Here is a 14,182-nt window from a genome sequence, read left to right as displayed (position 1 = left end):
AAGTGCAAATTTCTTACTGCAACATAAATTATTTTACATACTACTAATATACTTACAACTGTAAGGTTTTGGTACTATTCTGTAACAAAAAAGTTGCATCAACTTCTGAATGAAACTACAACAGTCCACTGTGAAAATGAAAGCTAACTGCATAGCCTTTAACACTGGCCTATCATTCGCCATCTTCATCCTCATCCCTCTCTCAAAATAATTTGCCCCCACTGTCATGTAACACACCGGGTAACTGCTTCGCGCTGTCTTTTGCTCTTATTTTTGTTGGCAGATGAGAATGATTTGCGTCCTTCACCCTGGTTTCACCACGGGGTTCGCAGATGATGTTCACGTCGCGCAATTACGTCACTTCATAAGGTTCCCATTGGGAAATAATGGCGATTTACTTGTGTGAAGTAAACGCAAATTTTTTCAACTTTCTGCTAAGATATATGTGACTTTTTTGCAACGAAAATTATTATTATTATGAAATCATGCTACCTCCGCATATTTTGCTTCCTGAAATCGGCAATTTATACGGCGAAAGTGCGGCGTATTTTAAAAAATGCGACCCCCGCATAAATATGCGGCCCTTGGCTGTTTATGCATTAAATCACGCGATCGCATAATCGCGTTTTTCTGGAGGGACTGGATTATTGCTTGCATTACTTACTGAGGGCTACAGCCATTTGGGCCTCACTGCAGCCTTGCTTCTAGGCATAAATCATCACAAACCACATATGCAGAATACTTGGTTCCCTAGGTCACACTGGAGATCAGGTTAAGATTTTTTTTCTTTCTGAGAGGAAGATGCAATAATGTGATCAAACTTATGACTGTAGAACAAAAAATAAATAAAAAAATAGAGGGAATGAGAAACAAAAGGGTAGAGATTCCAGCTGTCGAAAATACTTTGTTGTTGGCATAGCAGCTTGAAGATCCAGGCCTGGCTACCAGTCAAAACTAGAGCTGTGAAAACAACTCAACTTGTCTGCTCTCAGCACTTTGGCTGGATGGTCTTTGCTCAGATCACCCCATAGGCACAAACACGCTCACCTCAGCTCAAGAAGCTCAGTTAACATCCATCTTCATTAACTAGATTAGGCTGGGGCTAAGCCTGTGTGCAGAGCAAGACTGGCCACTAGATTAACCTTCTCATGGTCTCAGGCTTGCAGCACTTCAACCTTAACTCCTTTCTATCTCCAGCTTTCCTTGTGTGTTTGCATGGACTCAAGCTGAAACAGATGTTCACTTCTGCTCCTCTTTGGCGCTGTGCATTTCCTCCAGCCACGTGCTTTCACTCCGTCATTGCCATCCAGAAGCAACAGATGTTCCTTAATCTTGACTTTGTGTCTTTGCCACAGTGGTAATAGTTTCCCACATTCACTCTCTCACAACATATGAGTAACTGAGAAAGGTTGTGCCCCGAGGCTACTTTGATAACAACATGCGATGGAACAATAATGGGTGACGCAAGTTGGGGAAACCTAATCATATGAGAAGGTCAAGGGCAGATAAGACCTGGTAACCAGATGCTAGCTTTCCACTTAGTTAAACATGACCTTTCAATTATCTGCTGGTGCTTATTTGGTCTTTTACAGTCGGCACACCAGAACTCTCACCTACCTTAAGAGTCTAGGTTTTTTATGAAGGTGCTGTAGAAACTAGGCCACGATGTGTGTGTTTTTCTGGGAAGTCCCTCTTACAGCTCTTACAGTAAAACAATGCACAAACTGCATCTGTTTCAGTGGAAGTGTTTGTCTGGGCCAGGATTATCAATGGTGGTTTCTGCTAAATGTGCTTGTGAAGACAAGCCTCTAGATAGCTGCAGTTCTATTAAATCGAATCATGTACATGGATAAAATTATATGCAAATATAAACAGTAATGCAAAGATGTGAATATCAAAGTCATCTAATTTTCACTGCCCTCCCCCCAAATAATATCTGTAATAACTGTATGTGCTAGAAATATTTGTAATTTCATTGCTTCCTTGCTTTTTTTCCTTCACAATATACTTTTTTTTTCACTTATAGAAAAATTATATACTGTATATTTTTCTATATAAAGCAGAGAAATTATTCAAATATAAATCATACAGATGTAATTTAAAATATTAATTTAGCTGGAAACAGTGGCATGTAAGGCAAAAAAAAAAGCAAGTTTTGTCAACTAACCTAAAACTTTCTCACATGTTCCAAGATCATATGGTCATTCTTGTTAAACATGATGCACATTTAACAGCAGAAGTATTTGAGACATTTATATTACATTGTTATATAAAATGTGTGTAAGCTACTGACTAAATAAGAATAAGAGCATTTATAGGAATTATGATTCAGTATTCAGTAAAATTAGGGGACAAAAAGTAAACACAGAAATAGAGTGGAACCTGTGGAGATTGTGCCTCTGAGCATCTAGTCCAGCCTCTGCAAACTTTTTCCATTCTTTCCAGTTCCCTTCCAGGATGCACTGGCATATTCCTGTGTCCCTTGGCAGTAGTGAGGCCATGCATCTCTGCTGTGAGCGAATGCCACTGAGTGTCCCTCTGGAGATAGTAAGAAGCATGGTGCTAGCACACTAAAGGCGAGAGACTGATGCTTGGCAGTTGTGGAGAAACAAGAATCCGTTCTGCTGAGAGGGCTGGCAGTCTCTGATGCTAAAACGAAAGCAATCAATTGTTTATCACACACCTCAAACTGTCTATCCTACCACATGTGTTGAACATCAATTTGATCACATGGCTACTTTAAACAGCTCCATTAAACCTATTAGCCCAAAAGAGTGCACATTTAGAAAGATAATGATAAATTCTCATATGTGCATGACTCATGTCTGTATCGAGGATGATCCTATATTATATTAATGCTCCACTAAATTTTGCCATCTGAAGAGATTTGGGTTTTGAGTTTTGTCTCCCTGCCATCCCATACAAAAGGAAAATATATTTACCAATATATTTCTTAAAATATATTGTCATATGTGGTAATATATTATTTTCCCTTTTTATTTTCTAATATATTATATATTTGAATACATTTAATAATATATTAATGATACATATATTATATAATATATTAATGATACGTATATTATATAATATATTGCAAAACTCACAAATGATTGCCACTTTCAATATATTGCAATATATTGGAAAAAATAAATATATATAAGAATATATGCCTACTATATTACAGGATATTTTCCAATATACTACAATATATTTTTGTTTCATAAGGGATTACACATAGTGGGGCAGGAATGTCATCAAAATGATTTAAAAAAAGAAAATGGCCATTTAATACATTTCTATTTCTATAAAATATGCCTATGATATAAGAATTAGCCTGTCACACGAACAAGAGTCTTGTTTTTCTTTCCTTTTTTGAATATCTGCAGGATGCGCAAATGTACAATAAACAAGAAGTTAATGAGTAACTTTCAGACACAAAATTCAGTTTTGCTCCTTCAAAAAGAAAATAGAGCATACAGCAGAACCACTGCGTCTCCGAGCAATACACCGTTTTGTTCCTCAGCATTACAGTATGGTTACATGGCCCAGTAAATGATTCATTCAGGATGTAAGTAAACTTTTTAAATGACTCTGCTGATTTAAGGATTCATTAAGACCTAATTTCTCACCTGTTGCAGTTTCATAATTAAAAACAAAGTAGCTTATTGTTTTTATTTCTGCAATAATTTTCTATTTCTAGAATTAAATTATTAGATTTAAACATCATAATCGATGCAAAATCCATCTATGGCGCACAAAGTCCTGCCCTGGTTGGATGCTTGTGTGAGTGTGAGTGTGAGAGCGAGTGTCCTGGGGCAGTGGTTCTCAGGGAGGCACAGGTTTGTGTGAGAGAGGGATTAGACAGCCAGCTGTTGAGCAGATGGAATTTGTGCTATGCGGAGATGAGAACGATTGGGATCCTGCAAGTCTTTCTCTTTCTTACTCTCACACACCCTCCCTCTCTCACTAACCCGTTAATAGTGATATTTTCTGCAAAAATGCATAATTTTTCTTTTTTTTTTGATCACCTGGCAATTTACTCTTTCCTGCAGTGCCTTAAAAATCAATATCGGTTTTAAAATAATGCCTTGTGTACTGAAAAGTATTTGTGTAATAAAACTAAAATCCCAAATATAATTTGATTTCCAGGCAGACTAGTCATCCTGAACATGTTCTGTTAGTATAGCCACAACCTCAGTTTGTCTTTCCTAATGATCGTCTGGTTGCTCAGTCATTTTTCACAATTTTGTATGGACTCACAGCACCTTTCTAGTCCTGTAGTCTGTGTGTGTGCGTGTGTGTGTGCGTGTGTGTGTGCGTGTGTGTGTGCGTGTGTGTGTGCGTGTGTGTGTGTGTGTGTGTGTGTGTAAAAGGACCGTCACTAATCAAGAATGTGCTGTTTCGTCTCGTTTCACAAGGGGGCATACATGAGCAGAGTGTGCATGCCTCTATGCAAACATGAATGAGTCTACAAAAGAACTCTTTATTTTCGGGGTGAAGTGCATGAAAAATTCCAGGAGGCTTTCTTCTAAAAGCAAACAAACAAATTGGTCTCCTTAACAGAATCAGGGACTGTGAAACATGTTTATGTCTGACTGATCGTCCCTTCTGATAGCGGCGGCCTAATTTAAATCTGCAACCCCTTTTCAGGATCCCAGCTAGAGGATGTGAGCTGTTTTTAAGCACTTGTAGCAGTTCTATGGTGCTCCAGCGCTCAAACACATTTATAAGTGCACACAGACACGTGGGTGTAGTTACTGGCCTGACTGTTTGGCGTCTGCTGCTCTGTGGGTGTTCTTGGAGACGTTTTTTTTCTGAAAGTCTGCAAATTCAGTTTTGGATGTTTACCTAGCACCTCCTTATATATACATGCACGCTCTCATTCACATAGTGCTCAACATCCAAACACTTCACACAAATCTGACGTCCAAAGAGAGATTTCCATGTTGGCGTAAGAGTGTTGTAGGGTTAAGTGTGAGCTCTCTCTCATGACTCATTTATAGCATGACTTTTATAACCTTTGACTTTAGGTTATTAACTATGCAAGCTGTCTAAGGGCTTTTGCTATATGGTTGCTAAGGTGTTCAGAGTGTTTTAGCATGTTGCTATGTGGTTGCTAGGGTATTAGGATTGATTGTTAGCAAGGGTTCAAGGTTTCGCTGGATAGCATGGTCTAATTAGCACCTGCTGGTAGATCCTGTTACTACACCCTATGGGGACAGTTAGATTATGTTCTTCATTGACAGCTGTTTTATATATATATTCAACCCCCCCCCCCCCTTTCTGTTTCACTTTCCTCCCTTTCTGTCATTTATTCACTTTAGTCTTAGTCCCTTTTTCACAGTCCTTTTTTCCCCCAACCCTTTTTCCTCTCTCCTGTCTTTGACCTTAACCTATAATTGAAGGCATAGATATCCAGTGAGAAACAGGAAAGAAGGAAATTCGATTGGAATTAGACCGCTCTATTTTTAAAAAGAGATGTTTGCTTCTTTCTTCCTCTTCTGTCGTATTCTGTTCCTGTATTTATTTTCATTTATACATTGTGAAGCAGCAGTTATTCAGAACGTGGCAGGAGGGCGAGACAGAGAGTGAGCAGCTCGCCTCGACTGTACAGCTCCCTGTAGAGACTGCATGCATGAAAAACAGACGTGAAGCTTTGGAAAGTCAAGTGCTGTGCTTGGAAGCAGCGAAACTTAAAGAGGTTCCCTCTGAGGGCAGGAGCAGAAGGAGAGGAGGCGATGGACACACAGGAAGTGAACCTAATGACTAGTTTGAGTGTGGAGGTGAAGAACAGGTAGTGATTCCCCTGATCACTTACAGACCCTATGAAAACTGCATAATGAGAATGTTCTTTCCTGTTTCTTTTTAAAATAGGAAGTTTTAGAAGGACATAAAATCCTCGTCTTTTTTTTAAATGTATATATAAATGGAATGTAGTTATGTTACAGCCATGCACTATGATTTGCTACTTGCTAGTTAGTGGCAGGTTGTATTAGGGGAGAGACATTGTCATTCAGGAGACATTTGATTAGAGAAAAAACAGTGTAGTGAAGGATAAATTTGCTGTGAGAACATATAGATGATCTCAAAGCTAACGCAAATGGACTAAAAGCTAAACAACTCCAATTTTGCATATATACTGTGACTCTACAAAGATGACTCCATATTTCATGTTGGGGTGGATTTAAATGAGTGCTCTGTTAATGGCAAGTGTAAGGCGACCTCATATTCATCCACATCTGCAGTTACTCATCATTTCTGAGTAATAACTTAATTTGTCATCCCTAACCCACATACAGTACGCCCCCCCCCCCCAACACACACACACACACACACACACAAATAGACACAGCATTAGTAAGGTTTCTGTCTCGAAGAAGACTGCTTTCCCTGTGCCTACCTCCCAGGGTCATGTTAAGGTCACCGTGTATGACATCACTGTTGCCATGACTCTTGAAGGCCCAGAGGCGCTGTGAACTCCCAGTGTGCTCTCTACTCTAGAAATAAATACACACATTAATCATACAAATGTAGTCTATTTGGTCGGATGAAAAATAACGTGTCTATTAACTTTTTTTTCCCAGTTTGTTTATGACTGTGTATATGGATTATATTATCATTGCTTTGACTGGATAAATTACCACCATTATTTCATGTAGTTATTTCACAGTTAATATGAAGACTAAATATTCTGAAATGTAAAACATTTCTGTAAAAAATAAAATAATAATAATAAAAAAAAAAGATTGTTATTTTTTATCCAGTACCAGTAATGACCAAAGCTCAACACCCCTGATCCAGAAGTGTGGGAACCCTAAAGGATAAAAGATTCAGTAAAATGCTCTTTAAAAATAGTTTTAGATGAAAACTGCAGGGGTCTGTTGGTGTCAACTGCCCATTTACACACATACTGTATACACTTTTCTTTATGATTTAACTACTTATGCTGACACTCTGGAAAAGGATGCTTGTCAGTACTTTCTCACCAGGTCAATTACATCAGCTCTAAGTGCTTTATAATCCACTCTCACTTCAGTAAGCCTTTTATCAAAAGAAGATAATTTTTATGGATTCCAAGGGGAGGCCACACACACAAACTCCTCCGTATGCACTGATTTACAGCACTAACATCCAGAAACTGAAATCAAGCAAGAGTTTACTTCCCAGAGGAGAAAAGTCTTCTCTTATGGAGGTTTATGTGTGTTTGGGCCCACTGTGGAAATTATAAATCAGGGGTTAGTGGTCATTTGTGCTTGTGTGTGTGTGTATAACCACAGGAGGCAGTAAAGATTTAAAGGTATTCTGTCAGACTGTCTGTCGCTGATGATCTGGTAGCTTAAGTGAGTTAATCAGACCTTGGGAACATGAGGTAATTGAGCATTTTTTCCAAGTTCAGATTTCAATTTGGAATGGGAGTTGCATACAAGTTATGGACATTATTCAGTATTGAGCCAACTGCTCATGTGCCAGCATTTTGCCAACACTCTTTCAGTGGGATCTGCAGGATCCTCTGCAGTTCTGGAAAGTTTTCCAATGCCTTGTGCAAAAAGTATTGACGCAGTGCAAAAAAGCCTTCTGTTTCATCTCAAATCCATAATGTTTTCAAACACATTACTGTTTTCTCATAAAATGTGTCTAATTCTTCTTCAGAGACATCCATGCCCTTGAAAATGTAGTAGTGGTTACAGGAATACAGTAGTTCACCCTAAAAAGAAAAAAAAAGTTGTCATTTGGCTTGGGAGCAACATAATGACAGAATATTCTTTATTTTTGGGTAAACTATCGCTTTAAGACTTTATACTTTAATCTCCTGTTCAGTTTCTGACGAAAACATGACCCCTGTTGATTCAAAATGGAATAACACCCTTTTGTTTTTCTGTTTTTCCTCTCTATTCTCCACTATCTCTTGCCTGCAGATCATGATTCAGAAGCAAAGAGAGTTCAGGATGTTCTCTCGGGAATGGAAAAACCACAGGTGGGTCAGAAATATGAATAAGAAGTGGAAAATACTAATGGTTTAATGTTATCAGATAAACATGATGTCCTTCATTGGCCAAAGGAAAGTGCAGGCTGTAAATGTAAGCATACAAAAAAACAACATGACATGATTAATTGTTTTAATATTTCATAAGGAGGACATTTGGTAAAAGTCACAGAAATCATTCCAGATTTGTTTACAATTCCAAACTATTCCCATTGCTGCCACAGAGAGGCAGCATTTTATTTTGTTTTTTTATGGTCCACTGTCAAGCAGTGGTTGACTGGATGAACATTTCCATCAAAACAATGTTTTCTGAACAATATGTTTTCCTCCATTCTTTTTTCATCTGTTCACTAAGGCTTCTGTTCTTCCTGTTGTTCAGTTCAGGATTATCTAAGGACACTTCCGTCACTTCAAGTGATATTCCATAAGTGAAACTAACCCAAGTAGTCTAGATTGACAGAGTTTATATTTTTATTATATTTAATAATGACAAAAAATTTATTCAGGCATCTCTTTCCCTGTCTGTCAAGAATTGTTTCTGAAAACTACACCATTGTCTGTCTGTCAGTATATTACATTATAGGAATACTTGACATCTGACATTGAGTAGTAGAAGTACTTTCTACAACATATTGCCTCTCCCACTATATGTTGTTTAAATTAGATGGAAATGTCATTATATGCACTACAGTTCCAAAAATTTTGAATAGTAAGATTTTTTTTCTGAAAGATATTCATACTTTTATTCAGCAAGTAAAATTTAAATTGATAAAAAAATTACAGTAAAGAATTTTGCATTGTAACAAAACAAAATAATAAATGTTGTTTTTTTAGTGTGTTTTTTTCTTCTAAATCCCAGTTTAAGCAGTGCAGCTGTTTTAAGAATTGTTTCTTGAGCAGCAGATCAGCATATTAGAATGATTTCTGAAAGATCATGTGACACTGAAGACTGGAGTAATGATGCTGAAAAAATTAAATAGCTTTGCCATCACAGGAATAAATTACATTTTACAATTTATTAAGACAGTAAACAGTTATTTTAAATGGCTATTAATAATATTTCCTTTTTTTTTTATATCGAATCAATGATGCCTTTGTGAGCAAAAGATGCATTTTCCTTACATTTAACAATCATACTGACCCCATACTTTTGAAAGGTAATGTACTAACTACATGCAAAATAAATAAATAAATAAAAAATACAAGTCGTTCCATTAATGGGAGAAAATGTGGGGTAAAATGCAGGAGCAGGATGCTGAAAAACAGCTGGGGCTTAATGTGTCTCAAGTTGAGGCATTCTTGTGGGCTGTGTGGGATTTGTAATGGTCTTCAGTTTGCCCTTTTTCTCATCTCTGGTTCAGTTTCTTTAGGAACTTGAATTTATCTGGTGTAGCTCTCCCAGCAAATCACAAATCAGAAATTTGGGCCAATTCCTTTGTATGTCTGATGTTCACTGGCAGGTGTTGTTTGTTGTCATGCATTCCACTTCTCATTATAGTTGATGCAATTCAGGATTGATTCAAGATCCAAAAAAATAAAGCAAGATTGTATTTATGAAAATTATAAGCAGATGCAATCATAATTTAAAACTTGTGAACTTAACAGCAGGAGGGGTTACTGTCACTAAACATGTTAACCTAGGGAAATGTTGAGGGCCACTGTCCTGCAGAGTTTAGCTCCAACCTTAATCAAACACTCCTGAACAAGCTATCAGTGTCTTAAAGATCACTAGAAAGGTAGGTAGGCGTGTTTTATTAGTGTTGGAGCTAGACTCTGCAGGACAGTGGCCCTCTAGAACCGCAGTTGCCCAGCCCTGCCCTAAGGGCTTCTAAGGTCATATACTAAATTTAATTTCAATTTGTCAAACAAACAATGTGTCAATGTGTTTCCACAACATATTAAACTATTATATCATTATTATATAATTATATTGTTGCATTTAAAGTATATTTGATCAAATAAATGCAGCTTTGGTGTGCATCAGTGACATCTTTCGAAAACATCAAAAAATCTTTCCAACCCCAAACTTCTCTGAGCTTTTCACTTTGGTGAAAGTGTTAAAGTGTCTCTGTGAGAAAGCTGGATCTGTGACAGCCGGTTTATTGGGAACATATTACTGTAGCTTCAGAAGTGCCCGTGGAAATGCTAACTGTGCGCATCCGAGAGGCAGCAATCATAGCTTATCCACAGACATTCGTTCACCTGCAGTTACTCTTGCCTCAGGACAGATAGTGTTTGAGAGCTGTTTGGTTTTAGCCTTTGATTGCTTCTGCCCGACTGAAGCTAGTGTGAGACGTTTGCAGCTCATTCATGCCAGTGTTATACCCTCGTACACCATGTTACGTTGAATTACCTTTTAACAGAGCAGTTAAAGCTGTTCTGTCTCTTTTCATTTAGATCTTCAGTTCTGTGTTTAACACATAAAAAGCTGGCCTTGTAGAGGTATAAAGCTGTGCAGATTGCAGGCCTAAAACTAGTTAGCGTCAGGCTGTGGTAAAAAGACTGTGGTTCAAAGTTGAGGAATGTTCGTGTTTTGTTTAATGCTTGTGCAACATAAATTGCATACAGTCACCCTAAACCTTTTTAAAAGCATAAAGACATTTGAGTAATTTCTTGCATGACTCAGTGGAGGTTTTATTTTTTTTATTTTTTATACTTGTTTATTGATCTATATTTATTTGTAGCCTGCTCCTTTTTATCTGCAGGTCTATAATCCTGGTAGATTTTGCAAATAAATGGTTTTACAGCTGGGTTAGCTGTGTGTTAACCTCATAATGAAATTACAAACTCTTCAAAATGGCTTGCTCCTTGCAATTTTTGTCTTGTTTAATGGAGCTCTTTGCAGCAACCATCTGAAAGCTCAATTTGAGAAAATCACTGCGTTTCTGGATTGTTTTTAAAATGTCATTCCCTATTGTTGAATTCAGAGTCTTGGATTATAACAGTGATTTGTTTGTTGTTTGCTTAGTGATAGTGTTTCAGGTTCTTGATGCTGTTTCTTCTGTGTTTATCAATAGGTTGTTAATATCCAGGCCAGGACAGCGCGACTGACCTGGGCTCCACCAGCAGGCCTCCAGAACAGAGACAGGCACAGTAACGGACACCCGTTAACCTGCAGCTACGAGCTCACTCTCTCAGACAAGGGTCGTAACGGCCAGTATCGCGTAATCTATAGGTAAGATATACGTGTCGTCTGCTCGGGATCCTTGAGAAATATTTATGTTCTCATAAATTAAAAGGATCACCACAAGGAAGCAAGTTGGACATGAATATATCATCCATCGAGCAGAAAGAATCATTGGATGCAGCTTGTTCTCCCATCAGGACGTGTATGATTCAATATCCAGAGAGGAGACAGGAAAGATACGTAATCAGACTCGTAAAACCCTGTCATCACTGCTTTGAAGCATGAGTCTCAAAGCACGACTCAAAGCTTAAGACTTCAAATTTGTAACAGTCGTGCTGGTGAAATTTGATTTGGTTTCCACAAAAATATCATGGCAAATGATAAAGTGATATTACAGAACATCTTATTTACCCCAAGCATTTTATATAAATATGGAACATTGCTGCAAAAATACCCTTGTTAATACTGTTTCTAATTTGTATTTGGGCATAAATACTTTGTTTACTTTTTAAATTTTTAACTGTTCTCTTCACTGCTGTTTATAACATTGTGGATGTTTAATATGGTTTTAACTTGCAAATAATTTGCTGACTTCTTACACACTACTCGTGTTACGTTTAAAACTGGTTTGTGCATTGCCTTTTAATTTGGTCTCACAGTTTCTTTTTTTTTGTTTGCCACACTCGAAAAGAAAATGACTGGTGATAATTTAAAAGAATGGGGCAATTTTGGAGTTGCACAAATTCATCCTCTAACAAAATATAGTCACACCGCAAGGAAAAATGGTTGCTGGAAACCCTAAAATCTCTTAAGGCAAAAACAATCACAGTTTTTCCCTTAAGCAGTTTTGCTCAATAACTGAACAACATCTTTTGCGAAAGTCTATTGCTGACATCCATTAGGATCATGTATGTGTGCTTTTTTTCAGTGGGGAGGAGTTGGAATGCAATTTAAAAGATCTCAGACCAGCAACAGACTACCATGTAAGGTAAGTGTAGTTGTCAACTTTATTTCTTGCAATCTGTCATGTGCAAGATTGTGTGCTTGAAGTAGCTCAACTCTTACTGTGATCAGAGCCCATTGTCACCAAAATTTTTTGCTTCCACATTTCTTTAATGACTTCAGCTCTCTCTAATGGTCTGCCTGTTACTTGTGATTAATTGAGCCGAGAATGCCGTGCATCACAGCACTGGAAAGGTCAAGATTACATTTGATGCATGTACTGTACCTCAAAGAACCTTTCAAGCCCACATTTGATATAATCTTTGCAGCTGCAAATAGGCGCTGTTAGTCTATTTTATCATTGGGAGCTCTTATTAGTGGAGAATCCAGTGCTGGAGGTGGGTTTGCTTGGATCCTCATTAAAACACATTGAAATTGTCGGCTGAATTTTCTGTCAACCTTTGATACCTGGCAACAGTTGAACTAGTAACTAAATATATGTTCTGATTAAGGGATGGTGGGAGACACTGTGTCTCTGCAGTTAGATGTGACATTGAATGCACTTCTTGTCCCAAAGAGTTATTATTTTTTGCTCTTTATAAATCCGAGCAACCTGTTGGGAAATGTCATGCGGGTCTAGATGATTTTTGTCCCACCTTTTTCTAGCACCAGAATAAGGAATGAGTGTAGTGTAGTTTTAGCTCATCTTTTTTTAAAGCAATTTCCCAGCATTGTAAAAGCAATGTGCACTTAATCAGAAAATACATTGACCTTCTGATCATAGTGTATTAAAGTATTAAACAAGGCACAGCTGTGCTTTTGTTCCTGTAACTCAAATGGCACTAGAAGTGCCAAAGTCATGAGTTCAGTTAGTGTTAAAATGCACCTTGAATGCACTATTAGTTTTCTCCTTAAAGCAATCTTCTGTGGAACACACAAAAGTGTTTTCCCTCCCTCACTGTTTCTGCTATAAATGCAGTATAATTGACTTTGAATGAACTATGCCTTCTAAATTTATGTGTGTTTGTCTTTCTCAGAGTGAACGCAGTGTGCAATTCTGTGAAGGGTTCGTGCTCTGAGGTGGGGGCTTTCACCACCCACAGCAGTACCCCAGACTGCCCGCTGCCCCCTAAACTATCCCACCGCACTAAGAGCACGCTCACCCTGCAGTGGAAGGTGAGATCACTGTTTATCACATACTAGTATGGAAGTTACAGCCATAGCCAGATAGTTTCCTAGGCATCAGAGATCAGGTATCAGTTCTTCACTGAAAGTACATTTTAGCTATAAGTGTCACGATGCGTACTGTGTTGGAGTGAGGAGCGCAGAGACATAGGAGTCACAAGAATAACCAAAGGTAACACAGGGTAGGCAGAAGACACACAGAGTCAGAGTCCAGGGATGAGACGACGGAGGGAGGATCAAGGAAGGAGACAGCAAGAGCCAAGGTGGACCAGATGGAGGGAGGAGACAGGAGGGACTTGGAGTAGGTGGAGCCAGGCGGGACCTAGACCACAGACATGAAGTCGACCCATGGTGGAGCCAACGGAGGGAGGAGCCATGGTGGAGGAAGGGCTGATGATTCCAGGGGTCCGACCGACAGCTCTGGAGGAGGTGGAGGAAGCCAAGGGAGAGAGCTGATAAGCCAGGGCATACAAGGAACACAGAGATGTAGGAGTCGCAGAAATAATTGTTGTTAATAGACGAACCAAAAGGTAACACAGGGTAGGCAGGAGACACACATAACATCATCAGGAGAAGAAAAATACCAGACAGGGAACATAGGGCAAACAACACTTTAAATACAGGCTGAAACAAGGGTGTTTGGTTCCAAGATTTTTGTAGTCGACTCTGACTCTCGCTGTAGGAGTCAACAGAATCGACTCCTTGACTCCATTTACTTCAAATCCAAACAGGTCAGGAAGAGAATAGAAGATTATTATCTTATTATTATTATTTTTTTTTTTCTCTTGACACAAAGCCTTAAATTTCCATTATGAAAACAAGACACTTTTGGAATGACTGTCCAAATTGGGTAATGGCATTACCCTGAAATTCGTAGCCTGTTAACACTGTTGCTTAACATAAATATGTCAGTGTCTGAATTCATTGCTTTTGTTCTGTCC

General features: G+C 38.3%; 1 protein-coding gene across 2 annotated transcripts in view; it reads left to right on the top strand.

Annotated features, from left to right (window-relative positions):
- Window positions 1-14,182, top strand: part of LOC128028986 (fibronectin type III domain-containing protein 3B) — a 124,510-nt gene that overhangs the window by 82,974 nt on the left and 27,354 nt on the right. For both annotated transcript variants that reach the window (XM_052616414.1, XM_052616422.1), the window contains exons 7-10: window positions 7,920-7,978; window positions 11,005-11,162; window positions 12,043-12,102; window positions 13,094-13,232. In XM_052616414.1, coding sequence (XP_052472374.1) covers window positions 7,920-7,978; window positions 11,005-11,162; window positions 12,043-12,102; window positions 13,094-13,232 — 416 coding nt within the window. The remainder of the gene's footprint in view (window positions 1-7,919; window positions 7,979-11,004; window positions 11,163-12,042; window positions 12,103-13,093; window positions 13,233-14,182) is intronic.

This window comes from Carassius gibelio, chromosome A2, assembly GCF_023724105.1.
Source record: "Carassius gibelio isolate Cgi1373 ecotype wild population from Czech Republic chromosome A2, carGib1.2-hapl.c, whole genome shotgun sequence".
Classification (NCBI taxonomy): domain Eukaryota; kingdom Metazoa; phylum Chordata; class Actinopteri; order Cypriniformes; family Cyprinidae; genus Carassius; species Carassius gibelio.
This window is presented reverse-complemented; position numbering and strand designations above follow the sequence as displayed.